The sequence below is a fragment of the Erythrolamprus reginae genome, chromosome Z, assembly GCF_031021105.1.
Source record: "Erythrolamprus reginae isolate rEryReg1 chromosome Z, rEryReg1.hap1, whole genome shotgun sequence".
Classification (NCBI taxonomy): domain Eukaryota; kingdom Metazoa; phylum Chordata; class Lepidosauria; order Squamata; family Dipsadidae; genus Erythrolamprus; species Erythrolamprus reginae.
Window position 1 is genome coordinate 131,475,953 of NC_091963.1, and position 21,615 is coordinate 131,497,567.

General features: G+C 40.3%; 2 protein-coding genes across 4 annotated transcripts in view; one reads left to right on the forward strand and one right to left on the reverse strand.

Moving 5' to 3' along the window:
- Nucleotides 1-21,615, forward strand: part of CYTH2 (cytohesin 2) — a 45,691-nt gene that overhangs the window by 16,322 nt on the left and 7,754 nt on the right. The window contains exons 9-12 of one of the 3 annotated variants that reach the window (XM_070729100.1): nt 4,245-4,323; nt 5,953-6,024; nt 6,512-6,666; nt 8,323-8,411. In XM_070729100.1, coding sequence (XP_070585201.1) covers nt 4,245-4,323; nt 5,953-6,024; nt 6,512-6,666; nt 8,323-8,410 — 394 coding nt within the window. In that variant the 3' untranslated portion in view covers nt 8,411. Of the gene's footprint in view, nt 1-4,244; nt 4,324-5,952; nt 6,025-6,511; nt 6,667-8,322; nt 11,842-21,615 lie in introns of those variants that run through there. The other 2 variants (XM_070729101.1, XM_070729099.1) reach the window with 2 other exon arrangements.
- LOC139154125 (neuronal pentraxin-1-like) lies at nt 15,948-20,902 on the reverse strand. The gene is made up of 6 exons (XM_070728555.1): nt 20,884-20,902; nt 19,837-20,612; nt 18,360-18,540; nt 16,796-17,079; nt 16,482-16,661; nt 15,948-16,398 (listed from the first exon to the last, which is right to left on the reverse strand). The coding sequence occupies exons 1-6, from the start codon at nt 20,900-20,902 to the stop codon at nt 16,189-16,191; spliced, it is 1,650 nt and encodes a 549-aa protein (XP_070584656.1). The 3' UTR covers nt 15,948-16,188.

The window sequence follows — 21,615 nt, forward strand, 5'->3', positions numbered from 1 at the left end:
TAGTAGATCAACACAGAATGTATCGTTTGCTGTAGGTAAAATATTATTGCAGGCTTTTTGTTGCCAAACTGAAATAGAGCAGGACAGATGGAGAGGGAGGATTGTGTGGCCCAAACATTGTAGGTTCAAGGTGGAGGAAACGAGAGGAAAAAAGCAATATTTGGGCAAAGAGGAGAAACATAGAATCTAGTCTAGTCATTTTCCTCAAGAGAAGTTAAATGGACAGTGAATTAATTTTGAAGAGCTGTGCTTGGAATCTGAATTCTTGGCTGGATTAAGATGCAGCTTGCTGAACAGGCCACAACTCTTGGTGACTTAGTAATCTACCTGTAGAAATGAGTGATTAGCAAACTATTGTTGCAATCATTTTTGCCTCTCTGTGGAGGCCATTATGTGACAAATTTGGTTGCATTGTGGTTTGCAAATGTCATCTAAATCTCTAGAGCAAGGGTGTCCAACCTTGGCAATTTTAAGATCTGTGGACGCTCAAAAGTTGCCAAGATTGGACACTCCTGTTCTAGAGATAGGGTTTTCTGTAACCTGTCAAAGATTTAAAATACCTTGTCAGTTATGCCTATCCCATTTATACCCATCCCCATAAAATTTAAAACCTTCCTCCCTCTGCCTGTCCCACTTTCCTATCCCATTGCCCCCAAATGCCTATGTCTGTGTTGGAGGATTTTTGATTTGACCATGTACTTCTACCTTATGTTGATGTAACTTGTTCTCCTTTCTCTCTCTTCCTCTCTCTTTTTCTCTTCCCCCCCTCTCTCTTTCTCACCCCCATTCTCTCTATCCTGATTCTCCTGGTCCCTGCCTTCTCTTCTCTCTCTTTGCTCCCTTCTTTCCCTACCACTGCTACCCTTCCCCCCTCTCTCCTCCACCATCCCACGGCGCGGACTACATTTGTTCTACTGTCTGAATACTGCCCCCCAAACCAGGAGGTAGGTGAGAGGAGGGGACCTTTTGCTTCGCAGCTGACAGCTGGTTTGCCTGGTGCATTTTGGACTGGAAGCGGGTCTGTGGTTGGGCCTTAGGGCATGGAGGGGTGGGAAATATTGTAATATCAGTTGTGATGTGATTCAGTGGATCCAAAATGAATGTGGAGGAGATATAAGGAATTAGCATTCTCCTCACCCATAGAATGGTATATGTCTTGATGCAGGGGTGAGCATCCATGTTATGTTGAGTATTCTATCATTCCTTCAGTGATCATCTGTTTGGGACCATTTGCTAATTGGAAGGTGGGGCTGCAGCAAAAGCAGTGAGTGGGGGCACCCATTCTGTCTTTTTGACATCCCCTTCATCCTTCCCTTTCTGACACTTTCCCTTCTCTCTCAATCTGTTTCCCCCTCCCCTCCATTGCAGCAAGCCACCAGGTAATAGACACAGCTGTTGACAGAGGTCTGAATTGATCATGCTTATAGCTTTAGGGTAGGGCTGCATACAATCAAGCTATGGTGCCACTGGAAGGGAAGGACAAAACATTAATGGATGGAGAGGTTGAGCAAGTTTTGTGGGGTAGGTGAAAAAATTTCATCTCCCCAAGGATTTGCAGTTACCTTCATACCTTCAGTCCTATTACCACCATATTCAAGCAGTGCAATTGTAGGTACTTTTGAGAGATATGCAGATAGATTGTGAATTGTCCCCAATCTGCATGTCATAAATAGTCCACCTGTCTTAATGGGTTACTCTTTAGAAAGCAGGCCTTTCCTCCCCCCATTAAAAGAGACAAAGAGAGAGAGAGATAAGGTGGCTGCCCCAGAGCATAGGTTCTTGTACTTTTTAATACTTGTGAAGATTTCGAAATGCAACTTCTGTTGAGAGGCAGTATACTATGGATGTCAGCCTTCAGGCTGTCCTTTGCTTCTCAGAAGTGTCTGCCTGGCAATTGTCAGAAACAGCAAAAACTGGGTTAGGTGGATTTTTGCTGTATTCGAAAGTTTCTCAAAGAGTATTTTGGCATCTCATAGCTTTGTCCATTTCTGCTTGAGAGCGTAAGTGCTCTTGGAAATTACCTTAACTGAGGACTGCCAAAAAAGAGAGAAAAAAGAGTTAAAATCCTTATCCAGTGATAAACCAGATTTGCACCCATGCATATGTACAGATTAGCTTTGCCTCAAGCTGGAATGACTGTTGGCTTTGCAACAAATTTGAACTTGTATCTTGTTTCAAGCCTAGAGCAACTGCTTGCTTTGCATGCTAAAAGCACTGCTTTTTCTTAAAAATGTAGGCTGAGTTCAAAAGAATCAAGTGCTTATGAAAAAGCTGTTACCCTCAGGAGTTGATAACTTTGTTTAGAGAGGCTATAAATTTCTCCCAGATTCCTCACAGTGACCTTGTTTAAAGGAGATTTGCTTCCAAAACACAGCTATGCTTTGTTGGAGCAGCTTGTTTTTAAGTCAGGAGTATGTTTGATTTTTAAAGTGCCAGTTTGTGCTCAGTGATAACCCTAATATTTAGTTGCTAAAACACATGTCCAGATTATCTCAAAGGTGGTTTTTCAGAAGGCAACTGGACTTTCTTGTTTTTCTTTGAAGACGTTATCCCCAACAGCCTGAGCCTGTCTTCAACTATGAATGGGGGGATACAGGGCAGAAAACATCCTACAGAAAGCACAGCTTCAATTTCTCAATGACTCAGGTGACCCTGAGGACACAAATAAACCTCAAAGGGGCCTCTGACTCTCTGAAAATAATGCAAATGAATAACTGGGCAAGGAATATAAATCCTTCCCTTCCACACCATCCAGTTAGAGCTGAAGAAGCTTCTTGAGTGAGAAGCGAAATACAGCGATACCTCGTCTTACGAACTTAATTGGTTCCGGGAGGAGGTTCGTAAGGCGAAAAGTTCATAAGACGAAACAATGTTTCCCATAGGAAACAATGTAAAAGGGATTAATGCATGCAAGGGAAAAAAAATGCAAAAACGCCGCTCCGCTGGGTGCCTCCACCTGGCTGTTACCTTTTGAAACAGCTGGGGGGCTTCTTGGCATTCTCCCAAACCTGAAAAGTTCGGCAAAAGTTTGGGTTTGGGAGGCCGCTGAGAAGTGCCGCCGCCTGGCTGTCACCTTTTGAAACAGCTGGGGGGCTTCTCGGTGTTCTTCCGAACGCTGAACCCAGAAGAAGCACCGCCGCCCAGCTGTCAGCTTTGCAGAAGAGCCGCGGAGCTGCCGGTCGGGAGGCTGAAACAGAGGTGGGGAATCCCAATAGGGAATTCCATGGGCGGAGCTTTGACGTCACGAAGACGTCCTTCCTGGAGTCCACGTTTCGGCCGGCCAGGAAGGATGTCTCCGTGATGTCAAAGCTCCACCCATGGAATTCCCCATTGGGATTCCCCACTTCTGTTTGAGCCTCCCGAACGGCCGACAGCTCCGCGGCTCTTCTGCAAAGCTGACAGTCGGGCAGCGGCGCTTCTTGGTGGCCTCCCAAACCTGAACGCTGAACCCGAACATTTGCCGAACTTCTGGGTTCGGTGTTCGGGAGAACGCCAAGAAGCCCCCCGGCTGTTTCAAAAGGTGACTGCTGGGCGGCGGCACTTCTCGGCCAAACCAGAACGCCGAACCCAAACTTTTGCCGAACTTCCGGGTTCGCCGTTCGTGGCGGCGGGTTCGTAAGGCGAAAAAAGTTTGTAAGAAGAAGCACAAAAATCCCGAACCCCCGGTTCGTATCTCGAAAAGTTTGTGAGACGAGGGGTTCGTATCATGAAGTACTACTGTATCTTCAAAGAAAAACAAGGAAGTCCACTTGCCTTTTGAAAAAGCACCCTTGGGATAATCTTGACCTGGATGACTGAGAATCTCCATAGACACACATCCAAATTGACGATAAATTAAAGCTACTCACACTATTATAAGCTTGAGGACAGCCTTACAAATCTTGGCAAAGAAAAGATCTTGAATTGTATTCATTATCAAGATAACATTTTAAAAAAAGGAGACGGTAATCAGAATCCCTCAATGTCCATAAAATAAATCTATTGTTGGAAAAGGTACTATTTTGCAAACTCCTAGAATCCTTTCCAGCTGTGTTTCATTACTTTGACTCAGTTTTGTGTTCTGTTTTGTCTTGTTCTTCCTTCTTTTTTTCCCCTCTTGTGTCTTACGTTGTTTCTGAATTCTTTATTGCATTGGCTTTGTTCATAAGCATGGCTTTCTACCCCAAAGTATGAAGATAGAGAATGTTTAGTGACTTAAAGTAGACATAGATGTAAAATGAGAATGGATTTTCTTTCTTGTTTTCAGGAGGACGGGTGAAGACCTGGAAGCGACGCTGGTTCATCTTGACTGACAACTGCCTCTATTACTTTGAATACACCACAGTTAGTACAGTTTCCCTCTCCCACCCACCCTGCACTCTTCCTATTAAGCAATTGGTACTCTTAAAGAATCATAGAGTTTGCAATTCAGGGAATCAAATGGGCCAGTTGGTCAAGAAGGCCTGCAACAGTATAGTAGTCTAGGAACAGTGACCCACTGAGAACAGAGAAATTGATCAAAAAGTACTACATTTACAAGAAATATGTAGGCAGAAAGAGGTCAGGATGCAGCAAACTCTTCCCCTAAACTTTGCAAGATTAACAGCTGGTTCATAACTGCTCCCTGCATGGTTTTTATGCTTGTAATCAAATACTGGAGCACCAGTGCCATTCTAAGTCCTATGACCTAGTGCTGTAATAGATGAATACATTATAAGAAGCTAGGCAGAGACTGCCATTTAGTCTGCCACACTGGTGAAGAGCTGGTTTCTCTGGGTTAAGGCTCTAATCTGCTTTATGAAATCTATATTGTCTGAAGTCATTGGAGACAATTATTGTAAAATCGAATCTGGATTGGTTACCAGGAGCAGAGATTTACTCTTCTGAGCTGGTGGGCTTGTACTGGAGCCCATCCTCAGGGAACTTCTCTGTGCTAGAATATATGCTTTGAGCTATTCTCTGAGACGTATTTATCTGGTGCCTTTCTATTGGCTGATTGGTTTGTTGATGGCTAGAAATTGACTGAAGTTTCCTTGTGCTGCCATGCCCTTGTGGAAGGGCCCTAAACTGGTGGAAAATTAGCATCCCTGTTATCTGATAAAGGACCCATTTCCCAGGCTTCAGTCACTTCCCTGGCTAACACAACCATTCAGCCAATGGGAAAGCACCACATAAATGCGATTCAAAGGATAGCCCAAAACACCTATTCCAGTAGAATGAACTTCCCTGAAGATTGGCTCCAGCACAAGCCCAAAAACTGAGAAGAGCAAATCTCTGGTCCTGTTGACCATCCCAGATTTGATCTTGCAACATTACCCCGGGACACATATGTTTGCCTTCATTCATGAGATATGATTATCCTCACCCTTGGTTTTATCTTCACAATTGCCTTGTGAGGGAGTTTCAGTTGGTAAATAATAGCAATAGCCCTTAAATACTCCTTCACAGTGCTTTACAGCCCTCTCTAAGTGGTTTACAGAGTCAGCATATTGCCCCCAACAATCTATGTCCTCATACTACCAAACGTGGAAGGATGGAAGGTTGAGTCAACCTTGAGCCAGTCAGGATCGAACTCCTGGCATTTGGCACAGTCAGCCTGCAATATTACATTTTAACCGCTGCGCCACCAGGGCTGACTGGAATCATCTAATGATTCTGTGTTAGGAGGGGCCTTTTCTAGAGTTTGAGGAAGGAACACTGCTGTGATGAAGTATTTGTAGAATTGGACACATGCCCCACTCCCTTATGAGAGCCTTCCAGACACAAGAAGAATAGCTATCTGAGAATTTCCAGCTAGACATTACTTTATGGTAAAAAAATTCTAGAAGCTATAGTCCAAAATTAGGGAGACTAATTAAACTTGACCCCCCCCCCCAAGAGATTTCCTGGAATATATACTTTCAGTGCCCTAAATTTCCTGCCAGATTATTGGGCCTATTCTGTTTCATTCATATTTTTAAAATCCATTTTTAGGATAAAGAGCCAAGAGGCATCATCCCACTGGAAAACCTAAGCATTCGGGAAGTAGAAGACCCACGGAAACCAGTAAGTGATGCTACATTATGACTGCTTACAGCATTGCTAAAGTGGCTGCTTGCTAGATATGATTCGTGGCCATGTTTCATTTGCAGAAAAACTTACATTTCACTTTTCTGATTGTCTGCTTTGGACCAAGAGTCCTCAACTAAAGCTTGGGCAGGCAGGCAGGCAGGCAAATAAAGCAAATTTTGAAGATGTTGGATGGCTAGAGAATTAGCAAAAGCTTTAAAAAAAATCTAGCAGAAATCATTTCCATATTTCATTTGCCTCTGTTTCCTATGGTTCACAACAAGCTCAGAAAGCATCAAGGACTCCACAGTTCAACCCTGAATTACAAGTATTCCCTTTTATTTCCCTTTTCAAAATATTCTCTTTCATTTCCTTCTCTGTACTCCCAAATCTGCTGAAAGGCATTTTCACCAACCATTTGCAAAAGGGTGGCCTTCTAAAGGCTTTCTCTTCCTTTCATCGCTCTTTTATTTTATTTTTGTAGAATTGTTTTGAACTCTACATTCCCAATAACAAAGGCCAGCTAATCAAAGCCTGTAAGACTGAGGCAGATGGACGTGTGGTTGAGGGGAATCATATGGTCTACCGCATATCGGCGCCTACACAGGAAGAAAAAGATGAGTGGATTAAATCCATCAAGTGAGAATAAGACTTTATTTTTCTTTTCAGTATTCTTGATTCCCAGCTCTACTCCTGATAATCCACTTGAAATTCCAAGACTTTATTTAACAGAAAGCAATTGATTTAAATTCTGTGAAGATTAACGCAACTTTGGCACAGAACCTTCAGAACATGTTATGATATCCATCCCATAAATCTTGAAATTTCCCCAGAATTTGGCAGCCTACTCTGACTTAATAAATTTTGAGATAGTCTTTTTTTTAAAAAGTTCAGTATTGGGAGACATCGATGTTGTCTTAGGCAGGATCCCTTGAGCCCAGAAACACTACTGGGCTGTGAGGGATTGCAACCAGGCTGCGGAAAGGGCTAGCGAGTGAGTGCACTCATTTGTGCAGGTAGCGTGGGAGCACATGCATGTATGTGCCATTTGCAGTGTGGTAGGTGCATGTGCATGTCATTCACATAAATGGAGCGCCGGCAAGTGCACATGCACTTGCTGGCTACTGGTGCGAAACCACCCCCTTCCTTCCCCGCCGGTCCACAAAGCCAGAAACTTTGGGTAACTGGTCTTGGGGATCTCTTTTTTCTGATTTTTCTGAGTGTTGTTCTCGGTTAATATCTGTTGTGCCAAGATATTATTAAATTAGAAAGGATTCTTCTTTCCAAGAAACCTTTGGTTACCTAGTTCAGAAATGAAAGAGGAAGAAAAACTTAATTTGCTAATCTTAAAAGTGATTCTATTATACAAAGTATTGCGGGGAAGGCTCAGTTGAGGTCCCAAGTTTTAATCTTTCCACATGCATCAAGAATAGGAACAGTCCGGAGAGGCTTTTATTGTTCAGTTTAATAAAAGTTAAATGTTTCATTCAACATTCTGAATAGGACATAAATTCATAGTGGTATTCTTGGAAAACCTAGAACTAATAAGGCAAAAATATAATGATGTAGAAGTGCCACTTCTCTGTAGCAGCATAGAGAGGTGGGTAACTGGGCAGTGAAACATCTATGATCAAACTATTACAGCCCCCCGAAACTTACATATGTCCAGTTTGCTTCCTTAAAAAATCACTTAGTAAGTAACCTACTGTATTAAAATCTTTAGTCAAAACTTTCTCATTTTAATTTATTGGTATGAGACAGCATTTCCTCATTGCAGTGCATATAGGAAGATTGCCTAAAGAACACGCCTTTTGTTGTGACTTAACGTGAACAAGTATGCATAGACATGCTCTTTACTTCTTTTCCTCCCTCTCCTCTTTTTTTCCTCATTTCCTTGTTAAGTATATGTTTAGACCACTGGTTTGGTTGAAGGCTTAGTTGGCGTGGGTGTATAACAAAATGGATAGATCTAATAGAGTTAAAAATATTGTGGGAGCCCAACCACTATCCTAACATGTTTTGTGGTGCAAAGTCATAATATGGCATAGTTTCAGATTGTAGCTTGTCCTATGAACACAGAAATTGTCTTGCCAGCAAACTAGGCTTGGAATGTGGTGCATTACATAAAAGCAACAATTATAACATTAATGGCTAAGCAGGATTTGGAATTTGTACTTCCAGATCTTCCCACCAGTTACGCTGCTTGAGGCTTAAGTGGGGATAGAGGGAAACACAGTCCCTTTCCCTATTTTGTACCTGGCTCCTTAATCCTCCATATCACACTTCTTTTTGCAGGGCTGCTGTAAGCGTGGATCCTTTTTACGAGATGTTGGCTGCCCGCAAGAAACGGATCTCAGTGAAGCAGAAACAGGAGCAGGCATGAGGTGGGGATTAGCTAGTTCCCATCCTTTCCCCTCTCTGTACATCCTCCTGTATTATCTCTCGGATCTGCTGACAAGCCCACCTGGTTTGAACTCCATGAAACCAACCATTCCTATCGTGGGTCCACCACACTATTTAGCCAGTCTAATGGCATGCCAGCATCCCACTGCCTCCACTCACTCATCTCCCCCTCCCCCACCAGAGCTTCCTCTAGCTCTGGGGGGGTTTGCCAGTGGGACTTGAAATTGGGCCACTGCCACAGTGCAGCAACTTCAGGGAATGGATGCATTCTTTGTATTTTGAGGCAGCTTCTCCAAACTGAGTTAATCTTCAGCCTTTATCAGACAAAGTCAGATGGTTTTGAAGCATCTCAGTTAACCCCACTACACCTTGACTAGGGGCAACCAACTTTGATCATGATAAAGGAACACTTCCTAGTTTGACTGGACTTCTTCGTTCTACTTCCCAACATAACAGCTGGTCTGCATGTCTGAGAAGAAAAAAAAAATGGAAAAACCCTTTCAGACTATTAGCAGTTTAGAACGTGGGAAAGGCCTTGTTTTCACTTATCAGCTACAGAAAAACTGCACCTTGCTCGCCTAAGCCAAGCACATCAGGGAGTAAGCTAGCATGCCTTTTGAACTGCTAGTTTTCTGTGTTTCAGGATCACTCAAATCATTTAATTTCCCCAAACTGCTTCCTGATGCCAATAATTACAAGAGTGTTTTTTTGACATACTTTTCTCTGTAGGATGTCCCTCCGAGTTTGTTGCCAAACCAACCACCTTGTGCGTGCATCCAAGAAAACAGTATTCTGGATCTGGCACACTAATGTTTATGTATGTACCCTATTCCTCCTTATTTGGGCTTGAGAAAGGAAGCAAACACACCACCAACAACAACCAGCTGGGGCCAAAGAGCCAGGCAACTGAAGTATACACACTGACATAACTTTTGAACACTATTTGTAGCCTGTATCTAGCAGGAATAGCTGACACACATTAGTAACTGACAACTTGTAATTCTTCTTTGTTAGGCCTAGAAATCATGATTCCCAAACTTCCTTGACTGCCAAGCAAAAACTGACCCTCTTTCCTCAGTTGCTTGTGGAATCATTAGAACATTGCCTCTACCACTAATTCTCCCTGCTCTTTCCTGCCTCAAGTGTAACAGCAACATGTGTTGGGCTTCTTTCCATAGTTAATTCAATACATTTTTGGTGGCTTCCAGAGGAATTCAAATGAGAACACTGCCACTGTCATGTTATAACATGATCATTACGACACTCCCTAATTGGGCGATGACAGTTCTGTTTCTGTAGAACTGCAACAAGAATTGCCTCTCCAATTACATTTTCTTTTTCAGATTCAGATCTTTTAAAAACAATTCTGGAAACAGTTTTCTTCATTTATAATAAGCCATTATGCTTTCAGGATGGTTAAAAGATTCTCTCCCATTTTCCCAGAACTTGTTTATATTTACTTGCACATTCAGGTTATAAGATCAGGGAACAATAAAGAAGGAAGAGAGAATGAGCTTATGAATGGGAAGAAAAAATAGTCTGTGTAACTCCCTTTTTGTGTGGATGTTAAGAAATGCAAAAACAAGATATTCCTTGATTGACAACCAGTCTCTTAGCAATCAAAATTACAACATCCTCACTCCCCAAGTATTTACAACACGGATTTGAAGTTCCAGCAGCTGGGGCCCCACTCAATCCTGCAATGATTACACTTTGGGGTTTGGGCAACCATCTTGCATTATATGGCCATTTTCAGCTCTCCATGGTTGCATTACTTAAATTTACCATATTTTTTTTTGTGTGCAAAAAAACCCCTGACATTTACTTACCGGCAAAAATACACCCATTGCAGACATAGGTCCCAAAATGTTGAAAATTCAAGTGGGTCATATGATGACCCATTTTAACAACTAGGGACATGTATGACCATAATTCCAGACTCAATTAAGTCAAGGGCAATCTGTAGTTGTTGTGTTACTCTTTTCCCCACCCTCTCCATGACTTAAGAAGTTTGCTCTTCCCAGTGATAGCTTCATCTCACTGAGGAGGCCAAGCCTCCCAAGGCTGCCTCCTGCTCAAGTGAGAGGGATATTGTATCTCTTTCTCTTGAAACTCGGAGCTCTAAACCTAGTCTTCCACCATTGCTTTTCCTCAGATTGTCCCTTAAATACAACACCTTGGAGCCTGAAGGCATTTTCAAACCCAGAGTTGGGCTTGTAAATTGCCAAGCACTTTGTGGCACATCTCAGGCCTTTGCGAAGGTGTAGTGCCATGTCTTCAGGAGCTGCAAAGGCATCTCCTGCTCCAAGAAAAGCTGCACCAACTGTAGCCAGTTCAAATCCTGTTGGATTCAAACCCGGAGCATCTCCCCCCAATTTAGAAACATGGTCAGAATGAGCGGTTGTGTTTTATCACATTTAGAAGAAAAGCATGGTGGGTGGGTGGAGGTAGCAAATGAAAAAGGGATTGATACAAATTTTCAGTCTTTGGTGAAAATAAATACCAAAATATCTGGTATACTCTTCAAAGCAGCATTTTCCGTCTCAACCCATTAACTAGTTTGATCAAAGCTGTATTTGAGCTTTACACCTGCTCAAACCCATCCTAAGAAACTCCTTAATTCCTAATCCTAAATACTGGCCTGGGAATTCTGGGAGTTAAAGTCTGAAAGTTACCACGGTGGGACAACCATGCCTCTTTTTCAAACTTAATTTAATTGCATTCCCAAAATGGCTAGCTTTTCCCCTTCTTAACTAAAGTTTCATTCCATTTCAGATCCAAATGTATAACGCACATATTTTTATAAACAAGAGTTTCAGAAGAGGAAGGTTTAAATTATTTATTTTGTAGCTGGCAAAGAGGGAAGAGATGGCCTTTTTTTCCAGCTGGATGTCATAACCAAAATAACTTCTCCCCAGCTATGATTTGTGTGGAAATGAGAGGCAGGAGAAAGCTCCCTTTATTTGTTTGAAGGATCAGTTTTTATCAAGACACTTTCCAACCACTTAATAATGATCATCCCCCCCCCCCCCAAATACACATACACAATGTCCACATTCAATATTACCCTTGGTTCTTTGACCTGCCTTCTGATTTTATATCTCTGGAAAAGCATCTTTGTACATTGGGACTGATTATTACTTATTCTTCAGCAATACAAATAGTCCTTTTCTTCATTACGGATTTGAATATCTGTCTTGTAGGAAGGAGGTATAACAATCTTCCCTCCTCTTCTTGTTCCTTGCTCCAGAAGACAAAAAGAGAAAGATGGGCATTTTTCATTGAAAGAAACTGTATGATATTTCCTTTGAGAGTGATGTTTTTGATTTATTTGTTTTTAAGGAAATGTTAACTATTATTTAAAAAATTAATGTATACATCTCTGGATGATATGTAAACACCACGAACTTATCTATGTTTTGGCTGATTCCTTTTTTTAATTGTTATATTTATTAAGGACCAAGGACCTAAGCTGGCCAAAGGGGAGAAACTGGAGTTGTGAACTCATAAAATTTGCCTTCTCTTAGACATCTTTTTTATTTAGGAAGGGGGAAAAGGAAACTCCACTTGAGAAACAGCATCTGAAAAATGCCAGAAATGGATAAGAATTACTTAAATGTAAGCTTTCAGGCCAGTCTGCTGTAAGGGAGAGAAAGCAATTGGGTTTTTTCCTGTATCAAAGGCTTCCCAAAAGCCAGGTTAGATCTTAGCATTGGACTCAGGGTCACCAAGGAATCCTTCCTGAGGCTATTAATATACTGCTGATCTTGCATATCCGTCTCACTGCCAAGGAACCCAATGTAATACATTAAATACCATTGCTAATAAGATTGTGAATGCACAAGTGATCTACCTGAGGAACAAACCTGAACTCCTTTTCTCCCAAAATAAATGTTTAGTTTTTTCCTGACATCAAACATTTCCTGGCATTCTGCAAATGCTACTTTGCTACTTATTTTATTTATTTATATCCCTTGTTTATTCTTGTTATAAATAACTCCAGGCAATGAACATATTCCTCCCTCCTCTTATTTTCCTATTAATAACAGTTAATACTATTAATAGCCTATATCCTATTCTGCTCTATGCCTGTGAGATACGGTTACAGAAAATCTGACGTTTTATGTGTGATGTCAGCAAATATTCATTGAGTAATTCATCTTTTCAGTGGTCTCACCCGATATGAGATAAATAATGTTATTTAATATTAATAGCTCTGATGAGATTACAGCTGTGAACTTGCATAGGGAAGAAGCAGAATTTTTTTAAGTAAAAACTTTATTTCTGGATGAGACACCCATGTATAAGAGGCATCTCCGTAGCTGAGATATGCATGTTAGAACAAGTTCCTTTTAAAATACTTGGAGGATTTTTAAAAAAACATTTGAAAACTTAAACCTGTCTGCTATTTGAGACACATTTTAGTCAAATGTAAATTAAACATATTAAGTTGATTTATTTGTTAGAAGTCAGTAGCATGAAATTACATATAAAGGTTTACAGAATCCATACTTGGACTAAATCAGACATTTCTGAAATCTAAAAGAATGGTTTCCAGAATAAGATTAAAAACACGTATGTAAAATGGTTAATTTTTTATTAGTGCTTTTGTTCAAAATTCTCAATGGATTATCAAGGAGAGGTTGCATCTTAGGTTTCTCACTATCCAATCTCCAATTTGGAAGATTGGAGATTGAAATCTCCAGACAACTTCAGAATGGCACTACAACTCCCAGAATTCCAAGTAGACAATGTTCTGAGGACAACAATCTTAAATCCACATAATTAACTAGACCACGAGCTTACTCTCCTAAAATAGGCTCTATTTTGAGGATATGTGAGATGTGCTATTATACTAGTAACTAGAATACCTATAAATAGAACAAAAACAGGATTGTAGTTTCTTTGGCAAGTTTATTGTATCCAGTCACTATAAGAAAATTCAAGACAGTTAAAATTATGCATTTCCATCCTTGAATAAAATAACTAGACTCTCAAAGTGAGGCAGGGCACCTGTTATTTGCAAGCAAAATCTAAAATATGGAATTCTAGGCTAAAAAGATATATGCAATAGAAATCTGGTGTTTTCAGAAAGCAATGTCTAGTTTTTGTCTCGCTCCTCCCACAAACCAAACTTTTTAAAAAAGATCCCCTCCATTTTAATCTAAAACAGATACAATACAGAGCATTGCTATGACCAGTTGCAATTAATTGAGCCTTTAGATTTAACAGGTTACATTCTTTATTTCTCCTACCTTAAATGGTCATCTTTATGAAAATACCAGCCTCAAGATAAGCTAGTTCTGAAGCATTTGGTGTCAGGGCCGAAGACAAAATGCTTGGAGGTTTTATTGCTTTTTTTTTTTAAATTAAAATTGTGCGCTGGCATTTTTATTGCTGTTGCTGCAAAACTAAAGCAGATAATTGTATAACAGTTATATTTTATAGCATTTTCTAAGCATGTTCAGGCACTGATCAGGTGCTGATCAAAATTGCAGTACAAGAATTCAGTCATCACCTAGGAATATCAACACTGAATGCTGGATATGTTTGTTCTTCCTTTCAAGGGTTTAGATATTCCTCAATGCACCTTTGTATTTGTCCTCTCTATATGTAGTACTGAAAACAACACCACATAAATCTCCCCACCCCACAATCCTGAATATCAAGCAAGCTCTATGTATTCAGCACAGATTTCTGCTGTGTGAATATTTCCCCCCAAAATTGAGCCTTGCCATCATTTTGCACGAATGATGTTAATTTATTTGTTCAATATGAATTGTGCTATTCCATTTTCATAGGTCTCCAGGGCTTTCTCAGTTACTTTTAACATAGATTGAATTAAACATTTAACACAATGATGTTCAACTATTTTTGCTATGATGTACAGAATGCTGGCCAACATGGTTTTCACAATGCTGCACAAAAGCACTTTATGATACTTGCAAAATATGACACGTTTCTAATTTTGGTTCAGTCCAGATACAGATCTACATCCAGGTTATATTAGTTGATTCATGGTTGGAACATATTTTTTTAAGCATGGCTTTATTCAAATTTAGAAGAGATAAATACAGTACATAAATACTATTAAATCAATGTAGGGTGGAGGAATGGAGAAAGAGGCAGAAAAATGGTGAACTCAAAAATAAATAACTTAGATACTAGGAGATTAATATACAGTTCATACTCTTCCCCTAGACCTGACTGGGTTTTTTGGCAATGATTTCCTGAGAAGAAGCTAAAGATCTACTACGCTGGTAGAAAATATCTGAAAAGAAATGCTGACATTTTTTTTAGTCATAGATGTATGATCTATAAAAAAAAGAAATTGACATTTTTATTGTCCTCATGAGCCATTCTGGTATGAAGAGCTTACATGGTAGAAGATTAATGAATTAATCTTTGAAAATCTTTGAGAAAGGGATGGATGGATGGACTGATTGATTATAGTGCTCATCTCACCTACATGACTAGGAAGCTTGCAATAAATAAATAATATTTTTAAAAAATTAAAGCAGATAAAAGTTTGGCTTTATCCAACCAATTTACTGTATTTTTCTGACTATAAGTTGCACTGGTGTATAAGACAGACCACGTTTTTGTCCTCCCTAGCCACAGGAGCACACTGCAAGCCTCCCAAGCTCTCCGCTTGCCCCATTTTTTGCAAACATTGGGGCATTCTTGTCTTCCCCCAGGAGCCTTCTGTAGGCCTCCTAAACCCTCTGTGCAAGAATGGATCCGTTTTTCATCCGATTTTTGGAAGAATGGGGTAGGCAGAGTGTTTGTGGAGTCTACAGAGTGCTCCTGAGAGCTGAGGGAAGGCAAAAACACTCCCCATGTTTGCAAAAAGCTAGCCATTTTTCAACTAGTTTTTGCAAAAATGGGTGGCCAGAGGGTATGGGAGGCCTGCAGAGAGCTCTTGGGGGCTGGAGGAAAGCAAAAACACCCCAGTTCTTTCTTTCACAAAAATGTCTTCCCTCAGCCCCAGGAACACGCTGCAATCCTCCCAAACACTTCACACCCCATTTTTGTAAAAGTGGGCACACATTTTTCACAAAAATGGGACACGGAGTGGGGCTTTGGAAGGGCAAAAATGGCTGCATTCAATGTATAAGACGCACTGACATTTCCGCCCTCATTTTGGGGGGGAGAGGATGTCTTATACTCCGAAAAATATAGTACCTAATAAAGTGTTTATCTATTTCTTTAAAGAAAAAAGATTCTGGAAAAAAATATTAACAAATTCTTATTCCCATTCTTCCGTTGAAAATGCAAAAAGTAGAAAACTAGTCAAAAATAGGATTTTGATCTACTGTAAATATTTTCCTAGTGGACCAATGTTACACATCAAGGCCTTGAGAATGAAGTGTCCTATTGGCCATATTGTCATTGTGAGGAACTTTATTTTTTTGCTCCTGTTTTTACATTAAGAAACCCCCAATGCATAGTACAGATTTATCATGATTGGGAATGTTTCTTTTGAAAATTGTTCAACTTCATAAGCCATATATTCCAAATTCCAAATTATACTCTTTAAGATTTTCCTGCCTGCATACATAGCCACTTTATTTTTGTTGCACTTGTGCCAAACACAAAGGCCCCCATTCTTTTGTCAAGGAACCTGGAAATTTTGATTTCCCAACCCTTTCCATCATTGTATGAAATAAATCTTGAGGTTCTCCCATGCTTTGCCTTTAACCATTAGGTATCTTTCTCTTCCAAAGAATGTTATGTTCATGTTTCTTTGGTTGATTCTTAATGGCAGGCATTATATGGTAGTTTGATCACTCCTCTATGAAGTTCTATAGAGTTTTCAGTCCAATTGATAAGATCACCGCCAATGGAGCTACTGCAGGTTGCCATCTTGTAAATTTCAGCAGGTGTCACAATATAGCTCCACATGTTGAAATCTGACATTTCCCCAATGAAAGCTTGAGTGGCATCAAAGCGGCCACCAAGAGTGTCCTGTGGAGGAAGAGTGCAATAAATACGCATTCAGAAGAAACATGCACAATAGCGACAGTACATAAAGTGAGAGGCCTATTTACCTGCTCCTGGCCTAGTATGAAAACACCGCCAGGTTTCACGGGATGCCAAGGAGCCAAGTTCTCCCCACTGCCTCTTTGGACACCATCCTGGTAAGATTTCCAGATACCGTGCCGAGTTGACCACGTCACACAGATGTGGTGCCATTTGGCATCATTAACGGCCAGTGGCAAGGTGGCAACCTGCAAAGCAAGGGCAGAAGACTTCAGTGTGGGAATGAGCAAACCTGGGAGTTATAAGCATGGCAAGGTACTGAACTTAACACCTTTAAATATATCTGCTGGACAAATAAACAATTATGAGATATTTCTCCTACCTTATCATTGATGAGCAACTCCATGGGGTTATTCCCCCATTGAATAAGCACCACTTCGTTGGCTTGGTTGGGCACTGAGTAGGAGAAAGGTGTGCCTATCCCTGGGGATGAAGTTGACTTAAGCCAGAGACAGATGGAAAAGGCAAAGATTTCATGTTGCAGAGTGCGCTTGATCTTGATATACATGTAGTTTGTGCGAAGAGGGAAATCCACATGAAAATGTTCGGAGTGCTTATCTGCCTTGTTCCCTGGAGGACAGAAGAAAGCAGATATGTGGTACTGCGCTGCAATACAGGGAAATGGAGAGGAAGTGGATTATCCATATGCTGCCCTCTGATCTGCTGACCCATTAATTGATTCCCCAGGTTTGCTATGCTCTTTGCCTTAATGGAATCCAATGACCACTATTAATCAGGCCAAAGTTCATGAACTTCACCAAATTTTCTTTCTTTGGTTTTCTTACCTCCGTTTCATTCTCTGACGCCTTTCTTGATTTAGATTTGATAACGAATCATAAATGGGAGCTCTCTTATTCTTTATAAAACACTACTGGCACTACCTTAAAATGGTAACATTCATCCATCTCACATTGATCTGCCAAAACTGTCATATGGTTTCCTATCGCTATTAATCTCTACTTCACATCTGTCACATGTGGCTGATTATACACTACGCAGATTCTTCAGAAATGCAGAAGCAATCAAATAAGTAGTATTAAATTATTAAAACCAAGTATTTGAATCTAGTTTTTTCATCCACTGAAATATTCATTAACATATTTACATAAACCTATTTAATAGTGGTTTTTAAAATCAAGATTAAATGAATATAACCTACATACCCCTTGAAGTTCTGGGCTAAATGTTTGTCATAATCCTGTGTCGCTGGCTATGTTAATTGTGACAGAGGAGAATTAAAATCTAAAATAGGTTAGAGTGGGACTATTCATATTCAAATTTCAGCATCACTGGGAAAATACTTTGAGCCAGTCACTGTCTCTTAGCTTTAGCTATCTCATAAAACCAGTTGTGAGGACAAGGAGAGCGTTTTGAGAGAAAATGGGATAGAAAAAGCAATATGCAAATGTTAAATCACGGAAGTTTTCCATTTGCCTCGGAGCTAATTATATCCTGCTGTCAGCCTTCTCCAATCCAGCGCCCATCCTACTAATCAGGCCGTATGATCCAAAATCTAATGTTTGGGAATTTATGATATCTGGAGGGCATCACTACAAAAACTATTTCTTCATTTCTCTACAAACTTGGCAATACCCACCTAAGCATCTGGCTTCTTCATTTACTTGTCATTAAACTCACCTTTTATTATTAGTTCTTTTTATTTAGCAGTTTATTTAATTTACCTTCCTTCCTTCCAGCTATCCATCCATTTTTGCTTCATGAATGTGGACCAAGTCTCCTTTTTCATTCTGGCAACACCACAATTTTTTTTTTGATACCTTAAAAATTAATTTCATTACTACAGAGCTTTGCAAAGTATCACAAGATTGTTTTGACTTGCAAGGTTGCAACACTACCCACCTGGAAACTCAGGTTTAGTCACTCACCTTTCTCCATCGTGCGTCCATGTGAAACATGTCTTTGTCTTATCCCTGTTGCTTTTGGTACATTGAGTGTCTGATGTTCTGAAGTGTTGGATTTCTCATGGATCTGGTGCTCCAACAAGCTGATCTTTTCCTGAAGAGTATCCCATACACTTGTGGAGAAGGTTGAACTATTCCAATTGTGCTGAGAAGTCAGGGCAAACGCTCATGTTAATAAAATTCTTCCATTTCTCTAAACCTAGACCACGCTTGTAATATGCTGCCTCTCTCCCTTCCTTAAAATTTCATCTGAAAGCCATTATTAAGCATTTGGTCCAATTCCTGAGTTCCTATTTATTGGCCAAGCTGCATTTTAGATTATATTTGCAAATAATTGTATGTTTTCTTTCCTGAAATGAGATTTCCAATTAATGGTGCCATCATCTATTCATGTTATGTGCCTCATTATTATCACCATTTAATCAATTTGCAATTGCAATCTTATGCTTATCTGTTTAGTCTTCTTCAGCCCAATGGGTCTTCCTTCCATTGCAAGTATGTAGACGATGCTAAATTTAGCCACTTTCATGCACTAAACCTGCCACACAACAAAGAACCTCCTGGAGCTGCAGAAAGAAGTTTTGCTAAAAGGAAGGACTTTTGCTAGTTTTGCAATAGCCGATCTACGCCCAAAAAGATAATCCTGAATAAATTTGCTTCATTTGAAGCTTCAACAAAATCAGAATTGAACTCTAGCACTTTATATCCTGTGTGTGTTTCTTCATTTTTAGGTAAGCAAAGTGCCAATTGCAAAGCAAGGAATAAAAAATTAATGCATTAAAATTAATTGACCTAAGGAAAAGAAAATTATATAGTAAAGTCTATTTATACAACACCGTTTACTATAATTATCAGTATCTTTCTCTCTTGAAAGCTATCCCTCCTTCCATCCCATCTGCATTTTATTTTATTTTATTTTTTTTAATCCCTCTGTGTCCATCTTCCTCTGCAAAGTGACTCCCACCATTTTCTTCATCGCTACCTTTCGTTCTTTGAATACTAGTTTTCTCTACCAAGAGTTGATATTGATAGTGCAAGGGAGCTTAAATAATTATGTTTAAAATCCCCCTTCACCCCATATATTTTCCAGAATAACACTATGATAGGTAGGCACTTTAGCAAAATTAGAAGAAGCAGGAGGATTTGTTGTGAGTAGTTAATTCTGGTAGAAATAGCATTCCTTAGAATTGTTTGCCTTGATCATATAAAGCAGAACAAGAAAGAGGAGATGATTAAAGGATAAAGGATTACAGTATACGTGAAAACTAATGAAACAAGAAAAAAAATGCATACAATAATTGGATAAATTAAAAAATGAAGGAATAAAGATTGTACATGAGGATGGGAATTGATGGATAATGAACAAGTGAGTAATTAAGGAATGCATAGATTTGAGAAGATAGATTAAGTACATTGAGTAGGATAAGTTATAAGCCTATACCTGTAAATGCTCCAGTCTTTCTTTCAGGGATTTCAACATTCTCTCCATCTGATGTATTGCAGCGGATGTCTCATTGGGTGGATCTTCCATAGCATCAGTCTGAGCAGATGTAGGTGCCATGTGAGAAGAATCATGAGTGTTGTGCCTGACCTGCGGTTCGTGGTTCCCAGGTTGTGCAGTTAGGTGATGCTCATTGTCTTGGGCGCGATGGCCTATACGGGTATCTCGATGGCCAGCATCGCGGTGCCCCCTATGTCCATCTTCATGGTGAGACGGGTGGGCATCCTCGTGATGTCCCCTTTGACCATTATCATGGTGGCCCCGATGCCCCCCTTCGTGATGGCTGTGTTTTTGGCTATGATTCTCTTCCTGATGGCTTCCGTGGTGCTCACTGTGCCTCCGGGAATGGGTTTCACAGCGGCTCAATTTGGCTGTCAGTTCTCTTATGGTCTCTCTCTGGTCAAGAATCATTTCCTTTTGATGCACCACTGTCTCCCGCAGATGCAGGATGGTTTCCTTAGCTTCTTCTAGAGACCCCACCCTATGGCCATTGCCCGCACCATTAGCTGCGCCTCCGTGTCGCTGATGGCCATTTGACTGACAACCATTATCCATATCCAATGGCATAGGACTGCAGATAAATTTGGGTAAGCCATGTTCAGAGGCTATTAGTAGTGGGGAATAGATGAGGCAGAGCAATGTCCAGTGCATTGCGATCACCAGAGGTAGGATGTTTGGTGGATGGGAAAAGGGTAGTGGGTAGGGATGGAAATGGGCTGACCAGTTGAGGTTAAATTAGAAGCAGAAGCAGATGGTAACTTCAAGAAAGGGCAGATATTTACAGCTTGAAGAATCCTATTGCACAACAGATTTCAGTCCTGCATCCATCATCCAGATCTTCTCTTAGATGACGAATAAAGTTCCACCAAAAAGAAATTCAACCTCTATCAAGAAGGAGATGCAAAGATCTTTGACAGAGGAGAAGATAACTCTAGATGAAACTATTCAAGTCATGTTTGGTTCACCAAGTCACCAAGTCTTCAATACCCACAATGGCTGATTCCATTGTCTCAAAAACTGAAGCTTTTCCTTCTTCCCAAATATCAATTTCTTGCTTCTCAGCAGAGCCAAACTGCCAGCAGACATCCAGGCACTATAGTCAGGTGGGTTTTGTTCTTTTTCTGCCTTTCCTTCCTGTCTAATTTGCCAAATCCACTGGTGATGAGGAGCAAAGCATCGTTTCCCTGGGCGACTGAGCAATTAATGGGCTTAAAGTGTTACAGCAAAGCTTTTGCCTTCACCACTGCCTGCCATTTCTTCTCTGTTGCTAAGGGCTCCTAGCCTGGCAGCCTATATATAACCCCTCCTGAGAAGCTAAAGCTTCAGTCAGAAGAATTAAGGTATCAGCCAAGAAAAAATAAGCTAAATCCAAGCTATGAAATTATTCCTCATTTTCTCTTCTAATTACAATTATTTACCCAGAGTATATCACTCCCAGCTGGATTTAGAGTATGTGGAACTCCCATCAATAATAAGACTATTGTGTCAAATAAGTAAGAGACACACACACACGCACACCTGTATAAAATAAATGTGCAGCTAAATGATCTACAGACAAACCTTGCCTTTCCACTCAAGGGCCTAATTAGATAAATTTAATTACCAGTATATGAAAAACAAAGCATTTCAACCCAAAAGATAAACATTGCATTCTCAATACTAAATGGTTGGTATGTTATCAATGTATTCCACTGTTCCAAGGCTTATGTAGTTCAGGAT